General features: G+C 51.4%; 1 protein-coding gene across 1 annotated transcript; it reads left to right on the forward strand.

The window, feature by feature from the left end:
• Positions 1-2786: 2786 nt before the first annotated feature.
• TMEM132C (transmembrane protein 132C) lies at positions 2787-17120 on the forward strand. Its single transcript, XM_032653978.1, has 4 exons — positions 2787-4551; positions 6244-6517; positions 8442-8633; positions 14439-17120. The coding sequence occupies exons 1-4, from the start codon at positions 4388-4390 to the stop codon at positions 15600-15602; spliced, it is 1794 nt and encodes a 597-aa protein (XP_032509869.1). The 5' UTR covers positions 2787-4387; the 3' UTR covers positions 15603-17120.
• Positions 17121-17549: the final 429 nt, after the last annotated feature.

Here is a 17549-nt window from a genome sequence, read left to right on the forward strand (position 1 = left end):
GTTCTTCACCCCTCTTCTCCACCTTGGGCAAGCTGCAACCTCAGTGAGCCTCAGTTTTCTCATCTCTAAAATGGGATCCTGATGGCTGTCCAGAGCTCCGGAAAGGACCGAGGGTGAGAACGATGGGGAAGGCACATGACAGGTGTAAAAGCAGGCATCAGGACAGTGTAAGAGCATTTGATAGTTTATGTTAACCGAGCAGGTACACACACTCAGGTGTACAAGAAATGTAAATCGTTTTTCTGTATTTGAACTTAATTTCTATTCTCAACCCCTAGTCTCCGAAGAGGCAAAACCTATTAGAGTTAGATTTCTGAGCATATTAAGTTGGAAATGCTAATTAGAGAGCCAAGTAGAGTTGTTGAATAAGCACTTTTTATCTGGAGGTCGGATGTGGGGAGTTATTAGCACAGAGACGGTATTTAAAGCATCAGAGCTAAGTGATTACAGGAATGAAAGGAGTATATATGGACTGAATGTTTGTGTGACGCCCCCCAAATACCTATGTTGAGATTTTAAACCCCAGTGTGATGGTCGGAGGCAGGGGTTTAGGGAGGTGATTAGGCCACGAGGGCGGAGCTTTCATGAATAAATTAGTGCGTTTATAAGAGGCTCCAGAGGGCTCCCTCACCCCTTCCACCAAGTGAGGACACAGAGAGAAGACAGCCATCTAGGAGCCAGGAGTGGGCCCTCACCAGACACAGACTGTGCCGGCGCCTTCATATTGGACTTCCCAGCCTCCAGACTGTGGGAAATAAATCTCTGTGGTTTAAGCCCCCGGCCCCGTCTCTGGGTATTCTGTTATTGCAGCCCCAGAGGGCTAAGACAGGATATTTAAGCTGCCACGGAAACACAGAAGAAGGGGCAATTGCATTATTTCAAGGAGTGAGTCTAATTGTGGTCCCCAGACCTGAAGCATCAGCGTCTCCCAGGAATTCGTCAGAAGTGCAAATATCGCCCCCCCCGCCCCCGCCCCCCGCCGCAGACCTGCTCAACCTGAGACTTTAGGAGTGAGCCCAACAGTCTGTGGACACTTGACAAGCCCCCTCTGATGCTCGTCCAATTTGAGAACCCTCTTGATGCCGAGGGCATCAAGACAAAAATCGCATTGGATGTCGATGGCTGACCAACAGATGCCTTTTGCTTTCTTCACGGAAAGCGGTCCCCAGCTTCTCCCCTAGGAAGCAGGCAATGTCCTCAGGAAGTTGCCAAGGCCTGAGCGACAACAGAAGGTGTCAGCTGACCGTAGGTCGCTCAACCGGAACCTACCCTAGCCCCTCCCAGTCCTTAAAAGCAGACATCAGGGCTGGTTCCACAGCCACCATGCGTTCAGAAGGGAGAGCTTGAGTGTCAGAGGGAGCAAGGGGCCAGCAAGCAGTTTTCTCAGTGGGTAGAAGCCCCCCCACAATGAGAGAGAAAAAAGATTCCCAGAAATGGAGGCAAGGGGCTGGAAAGATTCTCGTAGGGGCTTCGGGTTCCTTTTCTGCAGGTGAGCAGGCTCGCTTCGTGATACCATGGTTCCCGCTGCTGTAGCCGCTTAGGAAATGATGGACGCGTCCTGAGACTTGCCCAGACATTTATAGCACCTTCAGGAATAACAGTGACAATGGCTCTATCATGCCCGCCGCTTCATACCCTCGGCGTTCCCTTAATTATTTATGTATTCTGGAGCAGCCAGGTTCCTTCCCACCAGAGCTCAGAAAGGTAATAAATGAGGAAAGTCAATGGTCTGTAAATTACAACATTGATTAAAGAAGTGATTACTGATATAACTCTTGCTTGGCTATTATGCTAATGCCTGCCCGGATCCAGGACAGTGTTTACATGCTAATGACAAACCTGGGACAGGGAAGAAAATTGGTTTCCACTCTTAATCAGTACGTACACATTTTTAAACCACTCTTGACCGTGAGTGAGAAGATCCATCCATGTGTTCCCCTCCCACCCGCCTCCTGCCACTGTCCCCAGCAGATGGAGGAAATTCGCCCAGCCCGGCGCTCTCCACCTGCCGCTCCAAACACAAGTGCGAGCTGAAGATGAAAATTGGGCCCAGGGTACCCATCCATAGTTCCTAGAAGCTGGGGAAAGAGAGCGCGATCACAAGAGTTCATTGCTCAGCGTTGGATGTTATTTAACCGGGGCCATGGACACCCCTGAAGGAAATGCTGCTCCTTTCAGTGTCTATAACCTGGACGGGAGACACATAAGCAAATTGGCAATTACAGCTGAGTGTGGTAATGCTGGTTGAAGAGTCCGTGTGTGACTTCATTAACTCTGAAATGCTACACAAAACTCTTTCTAGGGCAAGAATTAGCTTCATGTGTACTCTCAAAGGAGTTCATGACTCCTAGAAGGTTAGGAAACACTGCTCTAGAGCTTTCTGGAAGTTTTCAAATCAACTTCTTGTGTTTCCACTGCTCTTGGCTCCATCTCAGTCTTTCACCATATCTCCTTCGCCCCAAGATCTTTGGTTGTCTTGAAGCAAGTACCCCATGAATAAAGGGCCATGTTCAGGCATCCATCCAGCTGTCCATCCATCCATCCTTCCATCCATCCATCCATCCATCCATTCAGCCACCCACTCATCCATCTATCCATCCACCCACCCACCCATTCATCTGTCCATCCATTTATCCATCCAGCCAGCCACCCACTCATCCATCTATCCATCCACCCACCCACCCATTCATCTGTCCATCCATTTATCCATCCAGCCAGCCACCCATTCATCCATCTATCCATCCACTCATCCATTTATCTGTCCATGCATCCATCCATCCGTCCGTCCATTTATCCATCCATTCATGTATCCATCCATTCATCCGTTCAGTATCCACTTTGCTGAGCTCCCACTTCATGAGCAGCTGGTGTGAGGAACCAAGAGATCGAAGAAGAAAAACATGTACTTATTGCCTTCGAGGATTTTACAGTTTTGCAGTTGAAAATGTGAATTTACACATGGGGCTAGTGTAAATCCCATCCCATAAACTTGACTGTGCAGGATGGGTCATGTTTCTCTATAACCCAACTTGATTTCTCGTTTCAGTTTTCAGTTCATGATGGCAACGAAACATCATCGGAGGCTGATTTCTAGGAGATTTAACTCCTATCAAGGCCTTGGGGAGGGGGCTTCTAGTCCTCAAGGATTCTGTTCACGGTTCCTAGGGCACACCCATTATCATTCAGAGTCCACACGGGTTACCTCTGATGTGGTCCCACCGCTGTGCACCCTGCTCCTAGCAGCCTCCTGCCAAGGGGCACAGGCATCCTCCAGCTGTTTCTTTGCCACAGGACAACATCCGTGGGGCTGTAAATAGATGCATCTTCCTGAGGGTTTAGGCATTGGAACACAAAATCTAGATGCTTGAAGACTTTTATTTTATGTGTCTCTGTGTTTGTTTTCCTTTGTGCTCTGTCTTGTCTCTTTCCTGAGTCCATGATCTTCTAGAAATGGGAACAGTGAAAGGAGGAAATTCAGGGGAAGGAAACATAAGTTGGTCATCACTAATGAGATTCTGCCATTCACTGGATGAACAGTACAGACACACAAACAATCCTAGGGCCTCAGGGGAGGTGCTGCAAACAGGGAGGGAAGGGTGTTCCCAGGGAAAGGGAACTACGAGTGCGAAGGCCTGAGCGTTCTCCTGATGGGGAGCCATCAGAGCTGCGTGTGATTGGAGCAGAGAGTGTAGGGACTGGAAGAGCCCTGCTAGAGAGAAAGGCGGTACAAGCCCTTCAGATCCTGGGAGGCTGGATGGGGCGGGACGTGGGTGTGGCTCATCTTCTGAGCAGACATCGGCCAGGAGAACAGACACCTCTGCTGCCCAAATCACATTCCCCGGGTCCACCCAGAGTTCAGTCCCAGCTGCAGTTCTGTGCAGGTTCAAGTTCACTTGGTGAATCTGCTCTGCCTTCCATCCCAGGGCCCGTAGCTCAGCCTAAAAGTGTGGGGAAGTTAACTCACACAGCAGCCCTCACTCAAAGAGACACAGGAGAGGAGCTGGTAGATAATATTCCTGCCTCTCATACTGCAGGTGGACGATTCTGTATGCTTTCCATGAGGCCCAGAAAAACGGAGCCTGATGGTCACAGCAGCAGATGCAAAGATGTACCTTTCTACCAACTATTCTTATTTCTCTGATTCCCTCAGTCTGCTCCCTGGTCCCCCTTCCCTGGGGTCACCTCCCAAGTAAACCAACCGCACTGAATCCTTGTCTCAGGCTCTGCATTGAGGGGAACCTAGATCAAGCATGCGTTCTTTGCTAGAGAAAAGGACAAATGGCAGAAGGGTGGTCTCCAGGGCCCCAGGAAATTCTCCTCCTCCATCCCCTCTCTGTCTTGGCAGGTGTCCGACCACTGCGACTACGTCTTTGTCAATGGCAAAGAGATGAAAGGCAAGGTGGACACGGTGGTGAACTTCACATACCAGCACCTGAGCGCCCCCCTGCACGTCACCGTGTGGGTGCCCCGGCTGCCCCTGCAGATCGACGTCTCTGACACGGAGCTAAGCCAGATTAAAGGCTGGAGGGTCCCCATCGTGGCCACTAAGAGGTAAGCCCGGGACGGGGAGATGTATCAGAGCTGTGACGGCAACGGCTGTGGATACTGACCTTAACGCTAAAGGAGCCAGTGCAGGGCCCAGTGCAGACTAGGTGATGCTGTTACCATGGTGATGACATGATGCAACGCATACATGCCTACAGCCTAACAACAACCCTCTGGGGAAACCAAGGCCCAGGGTAACCCAGCCAGGCAGGAAGGCTGCTGAGCGGCTGGGTCAGCACGAGATCCAGTCACTTGCAGTCTACACAGGCTCCTAGTAAACTGTCTCCTGCAAGTGGCCCCTCCAGAATGAAGCCACAGAAGTAACAAGATTTTCTAGGCCCACCACCCCCAGGGAATTTAAGTTTGGGTTTATTTTCTCTAAGCAAAACGGTGAATCCTTTTTCTGTGCTGGATGAATATCTATAAACTTGAAAAGCTCTATGCGTATCAAAATATTGGGTAAAGTCTACTTGCATTTATACTGGACCATGGGGTTGCTGTCTCCTCTTAAACCGAAACAAAAGCCTCTAATGTATTCTGACTCTGGATTGTCTCATGTAGGAGTTTGGGGTCTTGTTTTCTCAGCTCTGTGGCCCTCAGTTTAGCTAAATAAGAGTTGTTGCTGAATTCCGGTTTCCTGTATGGAATCTCCCATCTTAAACCACCAGCACTGTTTTCCCGACAGTCTCCCAGGCGCCAGGGTCTTGATTTTTAAGGGGCAACTGGAGTCCGTCTCAGGATGGATAAGCGGAACTGTGAAATGGTGAATCCATTTCTACAGGGTAAACTTGAAGGCATTTGTCCTGCCGGGGAGGACAGCCATGACTCCAGCCAAGACTTCAGACCATTTAGTGGTCACGAGTGGCCAAGATTTGGGTTCGTTCCGTGTCCCTGAAGAAGGCAGAACTGACACGTGCTGGGTTCAAATCCAAGCTCGGCTACTTTCTTGCTTTGTGAGTTTGGGCCAGCCACCCAATCTCTCCGCCTCAGTTTCCTCATCTGGACATAAGAATAATTAAAGTTTTGCCCCACGGTGTTATGAGATTCAAAGAGTCCATCCGTGCAGAGCTTAGGATGGACACATCTCAAGAGCATCATACCACCCTGCCCAATAGACCTTTCTACAGTGGTGGAATGTTCTAGACTCACAATGTCCAGCATGGTAGCCACTAGCACAAGGGGTTGTGGAGAGACTGAGAAATCTAGCGTTTTGATTTGCTTCATTTTCTCCATTGAAATTAAGTTGTAAATAGCCATGCATGGTTCTCTGCTACTTTGTGGACAGTGTACGTTTAGTAAATATTAGTTCTTCTATCTTTTATTTGTCAATAAATGTCTTCAAAAGAGAGATGGGATTTTTTGTGGGTTGCGTATATCGGGAGGGATAGGATGTGGAGAAATCCTCTGGGTCATGCTGTTTAGTGGAGAGAGATATTCACATTTTCTTCTCAATTAAGTCTTACCTTCCTCCTTTGGCAAGTACAATAAAGCTTGCCTCTTTGCATTATTAAACAAAAGAGAGAGAGAGGTGTTTCACCCTTTGTGCTGCCCGGTGATAGAGTTGGTGCTCCTGTATGGTCCTGAGGCTCCTGCCCGGGATGCTGTCTCTTGTAGGTTGACGGAGGCGCCTGCCTCGTGACTCCAGAGCGCCTTGCATCCCATCACCTGACCTGAGAGCCTCTTCCCTTCTCCCGGCAGGCCCACGCGAGACAGCGAGGATGAAGAAGAGGACGGGCGGCGGGGCCGAGGCTGCGCCCTGCAGTACCAGCACGCCACCGTGCGGGTCCTTGCTCACTTTGTGTCTGAGGGCGCCAGCCCCTGGGGCCGGCCAAGCCATCTGCTCAGTCCCGACTGGCAGTTCGACATCACCCACCTGGTTGCAGACTTCATGAAGCTGGACGAACCCCATGTGGCCACTCTCCAGGACAGCAGGATCCTGGTCGGGAGGGAGGTTGGCATGACAACCATCCAGGTAGGAAGCCGGAGCTGGGAACTTCTGCACGCCCATCACCGAAGGTGGTTCCCAGCCCCGGGGGAGGCTCACTAGATGGGCGGGTCCTCGGGGCCAATTCCTTGTCATGGTGATGGCATCCTGGGGCCCCCGAAAGGTGAGCCTGGACCAGCTCTTTGTGCCCCAGGCTCCTTCCAGACAGAATTGAGAAGGTGGTGGCCACACCCCTTAGTGCCGCCATGACCCCCCACTGCTGCGGGCTCCATTCCCACCACCCAACCCGCCCCATCCTGACTCTACTCCTCCACCCTCAGTGCCCCCTCTCCAGATGCGCACCTCCTACACCCTCTTAGAACCTCCCCCCATCTCTGCACTGCTCTTGCCAGCGACCAAAGAAGGATGCGTCCCTTCTTCCTTTCCTCCCTTCTTTCCTTAGGTCAGTCTGTCATTCTGTCATATAGTCATTCGACAAACTCTCTTCAAAATCCTACTGCCTCAGGCTTCCCTGGTGGCGCAGTGGTTGAGTCCACTGCCTGCCGACTCAGGGGACGCGGGTTCGTGCCCCGGTCCGGGAAGATCCCACATGCCGCGGAGCGGCTGGGCCCGTGAGCCATGGCCGCTGAGCCTGCGCGTCCGGAGCCTGTGCTTCACGACGGGAGAGGCCACAACAGTGAGAGGCCTGCGTACCGCAAAAAAAAAAAAAAATCCTGCTGCCTCTTTTGCTCAAGGAAATGTGTAGAATGGTGGGATTTCAAAACAGATGACAGGGCATGAGGGCCTTTCAGTCAACCCATCAAGTCCCACCCTACTGACTCCACCTTTTTGGTTGGTTGTTTGTTTTTTAATTTTACTGAAGTATAGTTGATTTACAATGTTGTGTTAGTTTCAGGTGTACAGCACAGTGATTCAGTTCTACATATACATATATCCAGTCTTTTTCAGATTCTTTTCTCATATGGGTTATCACAGAGTATCGAGTAGAGTTCCCTGTGCTATACAGTAGGTCCTTGCTGGTTATCTGTCTTACAGATAGTCGTGTGTGTGACTCCACCTTTCTGGAATGTCATTCTGGATCCTTTCACAACCACCCCGGGTAGAAATGATAGATACATTTCTACCATTTCACCTGAGACATCTCAGGTCCTACACGTGGTTTATGAGATGAGGCAGAAAGTAGTATTTCAGTAGAGGACACGTTGTGCTGGGGGCCCGAAGGGGGAGTAAGCAGTTTATAATTCAGGTCTCCAGTTGATTCCGTAATTCACCTCGAATGGGATTTGGGCCGTGCAGAGTCAGCTTGTGTGCGACTCTTCACGGGTCCAGGCAGCAGGATCGTCGTGTACGGTTGACCAGGTTGTGTGGTACACAAGAGAGCCTCATCTAAACGGGGAGGGTCATTTCCTTTCAAAGACAGAACGGAGGGCTTCCCTGGTGGCGCAGTGGTTAAGAAGCTGCCTGCCGGTGTAGGGGACACGGCTTCGATCCCTGGTCCGGGAAGATCCCACGTGCCGTGAAGCAACTAAGCCCGTGCGACACAACTACTGAGCCTGCGCTCTAGAGCCCGCGAGCCACAACTACTGGGCCCACGCGCCTAGAGCCTGTGCTCCGCAACGAAGGTAGCCCCCGCTCGCTGCAACTAGAGAAAGCCCACACGCAGCAACGAAGACCCAACGTAGCCAGAAATAAATAAATTAATTAATTAATTAAAAAAAAAAAGATAGAATGGATTTTCATTTTTATGTCCATTTTCCAAAAGATAGAGCTGAAGTGTCTCCGGGGAGGGGTGACTTTATCTGATCCTCACAGAGGCCCAGTTCGGGCTAGTGTATATAGTGAAGTAGATGTGTGGCTCCTTCACACTGTATTCTGGACCCTGTTTAGGATGGAGGGAAAGGTTCCAACATCCAGAAGCAGGTGTGACGGATTTATCTTGTGTCCTGCCCAGGTGCTGTCCCCATTGTCTGACTCCATCCTGGCCGAGAAGACAGTAACCGTGTTAGATGACAAAGTCTCGGTGACAGACCTGGCCATCCAGTTCGTGGCCGGGCTGTCTGTCACCCTTCACCCCAGCACAGAGAACAGCAAGGCCGTCACGGCTGTGGCCACAGCTGAGGAGCTGCTGCGAACCCCCAAACAGGTAGGGGCCTGGATGCCAGAGGTCGAGGGGAGCAAGGCTGGTTGCCACACCTGATTCAGCCAAAGGGGAGGGAGGTGGGAGGAACTGGGACAGGGTGGCCAAACCACATTCCAGGATGGAGTGATTCGGGCTGTGTAAAATGCACGTGGTTACGTCATCCAAGAAGTGGGGTCTGTGATGAACCAGAATAATGGTACCCAGTGCACGGGGATGGATTAGTCATCTGTGCAAAGAACTGTCAGAAGCCTAGCCGCTTAAGACAGCAACCACTGTCGTTCACAGTTCTGCGGGTCAGGAGTCCAGGTGGGCTCAGCTGGGGGCCGTGCTCCTGGGTTCACAGGCTGAGAGCAAAGCCTCTTACCAGGATGCTCTGGGGAAGGACCCGCTCCTGCACTCGCTGGTGGGGTTGGCAGAATCCAGCTCTGTGCAGCTGAATGCCTGAGGTTTCTGTTTCTTCGCGAGCTGCTGGCTGGGAGCCTCTCTGCTCCCTCCTCTCTGCACCCCCCGCCCCCGCCCCCCCGCCATCATCTTCAGAACCAGTAACGGTGCATTGAGTTCTTCTCGTGCTTTCAACCTCTGACTTTCCCTCTGCCACCAGCCAGAGAAACTCCTCTGCTTCCAAAGGCTCCTGTGACTACACCAGACCCACCTAGCTCAGCCAGGCAGCTCTCCCTAACTTCAACTGTGCATATAACATCATCATGGGGGTGGACATCTCGTTTTGTTCCCAGGTTCCAAGGACTAGGGTGGACCGTTCTAGAAATGCTGCGCGTTGCTACCTGGTATGGTTCCAGAGCATCACCGACAGGGAGCTGGAGTAGGTTCCCATCCTGGTCCAGCTCCCAGTGCTGGAACCTCTGCTCACCTCTCCTGGGGGCAGGAAACTGGCATGGCATTTGCTGGTTTAGAAACAGCGGGGCGAGCAAAGTGGGGAGACAAAGCAGAAAGCATGAAGCTGTTTGCTGAGAACTGGTAATTAATCAGGGGATAACTGACATTGCCACCTCCCTGGCATGGGGCAAGGCCACCCATCAGTATCCAGCCTCACCCATCTGTCTTCATTGGCTGATGGTAATTGGAGGGCCCCGGCGCTGCCTAAGGGGATCTATGGATGGAGTTCATTCAATTTGCAGACATGACTCTTGAAAGAATAGGAGATCTAAATCATGCCTGGACGTGTGTTAGTTTAAGTATTTCAGAATTTCTCATCTTTGGGGAATTGCGTTGGCTTCTCCTGAGACAACCCCTATGTTCCAACCTCGCCGTCATGAGCTAATGGAAGGACTTGGTCTCAATCACACAGCAGGGATGATGGAGATGGAGGTTGGCAAGCCCACGAGGTTCTGAGGGCTTAATTCGGATTGCCTGCCATTCGTGGGGGCTTGTTTGATGTTCTGTTCATTCTCCGTCTAGAGTTGATGAAGAAAAATGAACTCAAGGCGAAAAGTCAACCAAGATGAACTTGCGTGCTGCGTTAACAATGTTTTATCGCAGCCCTTGGAGTGTGGAAGGCTGGCCCCTTGTTCTTGATGTTTCCAACTTTGAAATACAAAATCTGAAAGACGGCCATGCCGTGAATATGAGGGCAGTTGCATTATACTGCCCTGTGCCCTACTAGTGCTAAAGAAAGCTAGGCTGGTGAAGTGAAATGAGGTCTCCCCCGGCATGAATGCGTTCGACTGAGGCTTTAGAAGCGGGCCCGTCCGATTGTATGATTTGTAAGTGGATGAAGCTAAAGGAGAGGAGGGCGGTGAGGGAAATTCCTGAACCAGTCGTGTCTTAGCTTTGATCCCCCAAAAAGCTGAGCCTGAGATGAGGATCCACCTGCAAGGACTGCCTTTGGGCGGTGAAGGGAACACCAGAAGGGCGTCGGGAAGTGAGGGAAGGAAGGGAAGACAACCAGAAGGGTGTGTTCCCAACTCAGCCACCACTGTGGGCTCCTGGAGCCTGGGTCTCCTGGGGAGACCATCAGCCAGTGTAGAAAAGGCTGGAGAGTCATTGTACCTGAGGTCAAGGAAGCTGGGATATGTATCACACCTCCCGTCAGCCCTTAGTGGAGGGCTGCTTCTGGAGGGTGTTAATTTCTCAGCATTTCTGGCTGCGGCCATGACCACATGGGTTCCAGAGGCCAGAATGCCCTCAGGCCAAACCACCTTGCGGGCTTGACAGCTGAAAGTTAAGCAGGCGGGTATTGTAGGAAAGTGGGCTGGTGCCAACAGCGAGCACACACCATCTTTAGATTTCGTGGACGTTCTCACTCACTCCTAACAGGAAGCTGGTGATAGTCTGGGCTTTTCCTTACAAGTGATAGAGGCCTAACTCGGGCTGGTTGAGTCAGACGTCAGAGTTTATCAGTTCCTGTCCAAGCATTGGCATCGTCAGGTAAAGCTGGATCCAGGTGCTCCAGTGGTGTCATCAGAAACCTTCCCTTTTATTATTGGCACTTGTCCTCAAGTCTGGAAAATGGCCAGCCCTTATTTCTTTGACTGTTGAAGTTCTCCCATATTCTTGGCTTCTGGAACTCCTAACAGAAAACCGTTGGTCATTCCCTTTCTCATTCCTTTCAACCTTCCTTTCCTATGTTTCATCTCTTTATATTCCTGTGGGTTACATTCTGGGTGAGTTTCTTGGCTCAGTCTCCCATTACACTAATTCTCTCCTCAACGGTGTCTAATCTGCTGTTCAAACCACCCACTGAGTAATTGATTTCAACCAGAGTATTTTTCATGCCTAGAAGTTCTGTGTGGTTCTTTCCACAGCTACCTGTTCTTTTTCCGGTGACTCCCACTCTTTCAGTGTAGTTTCTACTCCTTTTTACTCTCTTGAACTATTTTTTTCCGGCTTATTTTTGTTGTTGCTTTGTTTTATTTTATAGTCTTTTTCATTTGTTTTATTACCGCGAATCCTTCGTCTGCTGATCTATGTGAAATTTTTATGGTTTTCTCTCATAGTAGAGCCTTCCCTCCTAGGGATTGTAATTTTTTTTATCATGAGCACCTCTTGAGCTGTCGTTGCTTTGTTTTATATGGTTCCTGAGGAATTCCTGTGCAGTTTTGCATGTGTGTGGGTCCAGTTTCAAGTAAATGTCTTGCAGCTCCTTCACCATCAGGTGTTATAACTTAAGACTCGCCACTCCTGGGGAAGGGGTGAGGTTCTGATTTCCAGGGGAGACATTTTCGCACCCAGTGCTCAGCGCACAGACAAGCATCACTGATGTGCCTCTGGCCCGGTGGGTAGGCTTTCTCACCCACATATGTGGAGAGGAGTCCTGGCTTTACGTAAAACATTTCACCCCAATCTGACACATACCTAGGGGGGGCATCACCATCCCAGCCACTGGCTGGTAGGTCTTCTGAGCAGCTCTGCACGCCCTCAAGCTGTCTCAGTAACAGTTACCTATTTGTACCACTCTAGTATGCCTTCTCTTTTCATTTCTGATTCCTGGGAATTTGCATCTCTTATTTGTATATTTTTACCTAGTTTTCTACTAGTTTATACTTAGCCAGTCTTCTTTGTTGTTAGGACATGCTCTTAAGATTCTCTCTCTCTCTCTCTCGCTCTCTCTCTCTCTCTCCATTCCAGCTTGCATCCCAACTCAGTAGTTCCAGGGGAAATAAATTCTGCTCTAATTCCGACAAAAGCCCAGAGGTCATGTCCCATTGGCTGGTTTGGGTCATGTGCCTCTTTCAGAGCCAATCACTGTGAAAAGGGTAGTAAAATGTTCTGATTGGCCAGACCTTGGACATATGCCCACCTCTAGAACTGGAGAGGCCGGTGCCTCCCACCCATACTCCTCAAACTCTGAATGGAGAAAAGGCATGGTTCTGAAAGGAAAATTAGTGTTCTAGCCCCCATCGGAAAGGAGGAATGGAAACTGGTCAGGCCAAATAGATGTCCATCCCAGACCCTATGGTTTAGGTATTCACATTCCCACTTTCATCTGGGGAAACTGAGGCCCAGAAGAATTGGTTTAAAGAAAAATGTGCCCGGGGAAATAGTGGATCCATGTATTTAATTCAAAACTCCCACTTCAAACCCTCTGCCCTTTGCCATGGTGTCCAGAGGTCAGGATTAGAGGAAACACAGGATCCTTTGCCCGCAACAGACCCCTGGGGTTCCGTTAGCTCTTCCCAACCATGAGATCACTGCCCATTTCCTTCCCCCCTCTGCACCCTGCTTCACCTTCATAACAGCCAGCAGATTGTCTAGCAGGAGCTATCCTGGCCATTTCACAGCCAGGGCCAACCCATCTCCCTCCTCATCTCTAGTCACCTTCCTTCCTCCCTGTACACTGAACTGTACATTAAAAAGTAAAACTTAGGGGGCTTCCCTGGTGGCGCAGCGGTTGAGAGTCCGCCTGCCGGTGCAGGGGACGCGGGTTCGTGCCCCGGTCCGGGAAGATCCCACGTGCCGCGGAGCGGCTGGGCCCGTGAGCCATGGCCGCTGAGCCTGTGCGTCCGGAGCCTGTGCTCCACAACGGGAGAGGCCACGGCAGTGAGAGGCCTGCGTACCGCAAAAAAAAAAAAAAAAGTAAAACTCAGGGAATTCCCTGGCGGTCCAGTGGTTAGGACTCTATGTTTTCACTGCTGAGGGCCCAGGTTCAATCCTTGCTTGGGGAACTAAGATCCCACAAATAATGCGGCACAGCCAAAAAAAAAAATTAAAAACTTAACACATCAAACTTATGCAGAACCAACATCCCAGCCCAGCTCCAGGAAGCATCCCAGCCTGCCACGATAAACAGCCGTGTATTGTTTATTCTCTGTCAGTCTTCTGTCCAGGACTACTCAGTGTCTGGCACACGGCCTGACACAGGAGAGGCTTTTAATACATGTCCCTGACATGATCAGATGAATGAAAATTGGGCCACTCTGCCTGTTCTTAGAGGACAGGGAAGAATTCCAGACACATCACAGTTGTTTCCTTCAATCCCTGGCCTGCTCAGTGACCTCAGAGTCAAAGGCAGCCAGGAGATTGACTAGCAACCATGCCTAAGACTCGAGACGAACTGGCTGGACTCAAACCCAGCTCTGTCACTTAGCGGTGGAAACTTGAGTGAGCCTTGGGTCCCCCCTGTGATCCAGTCTACTCACCGGCAGAATGAGAGATACAGATAATAGTATGTACCTTGTATAGTGTTGTGGTGATTAAATGAGTTGATAATGAAAACCACGTAGAACAGTGGCTGGCACCCAGGAAGCACTATGGACGCCTTAGCTACCATCACCACCGCGGTGGCTGGAATAATGGCGCGCCATAGACGGCCACGTGTGATTCCTAGACCCTGTGAGTACGGCACCTGATGTGTCAAAGGGGACTTTGCAGATGTGATTAAGGATCTTGAGATGTGGACAGATTACCATGGATTACGCGGAGAACGGAACCTGCTGAGCTCGATGTCACCACAAGGGTTCTGATGGGGGGAGGGGGGCGACATCAGAGCGAGGTGTAGGATAACGTGGAGGCCCAGCAGACGCGCTCAGGTGACGTCGCTGGTGATGAATTCATCGGAACTTGAACTCAGTGAGGGCTTTCTACGGGGTCTTTTCCTTGGGTGAGGATTACACTGGAGCTGTCACTGCCTGTCTGCATTGGTTCTTGTTTCCATTAAGGTGATTCTCGGATCTTGATATAAAACCTGGATTTTTTTCCCCCAGGTTCATCAGCCACCAGGTCTGGATTTTAAGTCCTGCCCCTAAGTCTTTGGGTTCTGTCCTAGAATGGCGGCAGGCGCGATCCCCAGAGAAGAGGCATCCGCCCCCTCTCGCCTCCCCCGCGGCTTTCTAACTGCCCCTCTCCCTGCAGGAAGCCGTGCTCAGCACTTGGCTCCAGTTCAGCGATGGCTCAGTGACACCCCTGGACATCTACGACACCAAGGACTTCACCCTGACCGCCACGTCCCTGGACGAGGCCGTCGTGTCCGTCCCCCAGCCCCGCTCGCCCAGGTGGCCCGTTGTCATGGCCGAAGGGGAAGGCCAGGGACCCCTGGTCCGAGTGGACCTGACCATCGCGGAGGCTTGCCAGAAATCCAAACGCAAGAGCGTCCTGGCCGTGGGCGTCGGCACTGTCAGGGTCAAGTTCGGCCAGAATGACGCCGACTCCAGCCCCGGCGGGGCCTACGAGGAGGCCGAGATGAAGAACCACGCCAGCGGCCGGCGCCAGAAGGGCCAGGAGGGGCCCTGGTACGGCAGCTCCTCCGCGGAGCGCGACGACGGGGCCCCCCGGAGGGGCAGCCCCACGGCCAAGTCGCTGCTGGACAACAAGGTGGGCAAGAACAGCCGGCTGGACGGAGCCCGGCTGGCGGGCGAGGGCCAGCTGCAGACCATCCCCATCGACTTCGCCAACTTCCCGGCGCAGGTGGACCTGCCGCGGGCGGGGGGCGGGCCGGGGGCCGGCGACCTGGTGCAGGCGCCCCGCGGCCTGAGCGACCTGGAGATCGGCATGTACGCCCTGCTGGGGGTCTTCTGCCTGGCCATTCTCGTCTTCCTCATCAACTGCGCCACCTTTGCCCTCAAGTACAGGCACAAGCAGGTGCCCCTGGAAGGCCAGGCCTCCGTTACCCACTCGCACGACTGGGTGTGGCTGGGCAACGAGGCGGAGCTCCTGGAGGACGTGGGCGACGGGTCCCCCCGGCAGGACGAGCACACGACCGTCATAGACGAGAGCGACCGCCTCCTCCTCAACGGAGGTTCCCAAAAGCACGGACACAGCCAGGTCCCCAGGCCCGCCGACTCCGGGGACAGAGAGGGCAAGGACCAGAAGCTCGAGCCCCTGCACTCACCCACCTCCAAGAGGAAAAAGGTGAAGTTCACCACCTTCACCACCATCCCCGCCGACGACAGCTGTCCCACCGTGAACTCCATCCTCGGCGGGACCGACGAGGACATCCAGTGGGTGTGTCAGGACGTGGGCGTGGGCGCCCCCAAAGAGCTCAGAGAACACCTGGAGAAGTTCAAGGACAAAGCCTAGGCCCCTCTGGCCGAAGGGCCAGCGCTTGGACACCCTCCTTCGGTTCCAGAGTAGCTCTGGGGCTGAACAGGGAATCGTTGGGGTCCCCCTTCAAAACCAGTTGGAAATTCTGAAGCCGGAAAGGGACATTTTTTTGTAATCAGAGGTTGATGACGACAGATGTTCGCAAGTTGGCGGAATAAACTCGGGGAGGGGAGCTTCTTGGAGACGTTTGACCTGCGCAGGGCCAAATCGGGAAGGTTATTTTATGAGTCAAAATATAACCCAGACAAGCTACCAAAAAGTATTTGTTAAAAAAAAAAAAAAGCAAAAAGACAAATAAAAAGACAAGTAATCATCTGTTTATATTTCTAATAAAGGAGCAAAATATATTAAAACTAGGGCCTGCTAAGAGACATTTTCCGTTTTAATTCAGTATTCCTTTCCTATTCCGAGGACAGCCTTGGACTGTCACCCTGGGCTTGGGGAGGAGACGTTTCTGAATGTTGGTTGCCTCTTGGGAAAGACCTGAGGATTTTTACATCTCTACTTAATAATCTTTTCTTTTTCCACATTCTCTTTTTTCCCCTCCTTTTTTTTCTTTTTGTGTCTTAGACTTCCATTTGATTTATATTTAATGTTTATTCCTGAGGATCCAATGGTATATTTTCCTAAATTAAACAAATTATATTCCTATACATCAGATGAATGCTTAGAAAGGATGTCAGTTGATCCACTCCTTAAGTGTTACGTTTGATGCTTTTCTGTATCCCTCCAGCCTTGTTGATATCTGCTGGGTTTTCTACAATCAGGGGGAGTTCTCAGAGCCTTTGGGGGGATGGGGGAAGATGCCTTCACCCATCACCACTACACCCACCACAGGGCCAAAGCCAGTGGGTGGGACATTGGCAGAGGCTGGACCAGTGGGACACAGCCAACAGCACAGAGCCCAGCCAGGTTCCCCTGACCCCTCCAGGACTCCATCACTGGTGTCGCGGATGCTTCTCCCGGGGGAAGATGAGGTCAGATCAACCAGCTGTGCTTTTTGGTACCAGCCGAGTCGTGTAGCAGCCCATTGCAAAATGCACTCATCCAAAGTGAAGTGTACGAGGCAGAGGAGACCACGAGCTAGGGGCACAAACCCCAAGACTCCGTTCTGTCCGCAGCTGCTGGGGACGAAGCCGCGCGGCTGTCACGTGATGCTCTCCGTGGGGCGGCGCCCGCAGATACCGGGAGGAATGCTTCCTGTGTTTATTTTTTTAATTACTAAAATCGATAGCTAAGAAAGGGTCCTCGAAGCCTCAATAACCTTAGCTGGACCTTTTAAAAAGATATTTCTAGCACATATTAGACACGGGAAAAAGGAGCTATTTATTTATACCTGTGATGCCAATTGTCATTAAAACATTTTCCATGGCTTGAAAAGTCAGTATCTTGTGGGCTGTCTCTTGTTTCACTTAACTCCTATTACTTCTTCTCCCCGCCAAATGTACAACTTGTTAAAGAAATAAACCGTCTGCTGGTCTAGAAGGAAAACGATACACTGTTGGCTTGTTTGCCTCTTGGTTTCTGGGCTGATCCACAGTAATTCCTAACAAGGGAAACTTCCGGTCACCTGTCCACTGTCACCTCCATCAGCAGTTCTCAAACGTGAGCAGGCTCGGGGTCACCAGGAGCAAATGTGCATCCTAACGTGTTCCAGGGTGACACAGATGCTGTTCCCCCCCCCGCCCCCCCCCCCCCCCCCCCCCCCCCCCCCCCCCCCCCCCGCCCGCAGGGAACTTCCAATTCACATCGAAGGAGAAGGAGAGCCTGGACATTGAATGGAAAACTGTTGATCTCTCATCTGGGGTAAAGGTGTACTTTTGTTCTGATTAGTTTTGCATTTGTTGTTGTTTGAAGTTCCAGTGGGATTGTGGTTCCTTTGGCTGGTTGAGGGAAGAGAATTTTGGGGTTGAAGACAAGAGA

Source organism: Phocoena sinus, chromosome 14 (assembly GCF_008692025.1).
Source record: "Phocoena sinus isolate mPhoSin1 chromosome 14, mPhoSin1.pri, whole genome shotgun sequence".
Lineage (NCBI taxonomy): Eukaryota > Metazoa > Chordata > Mammalia > Artiodactyla > Phocoenidae > Phocoena > Phocoena sinus.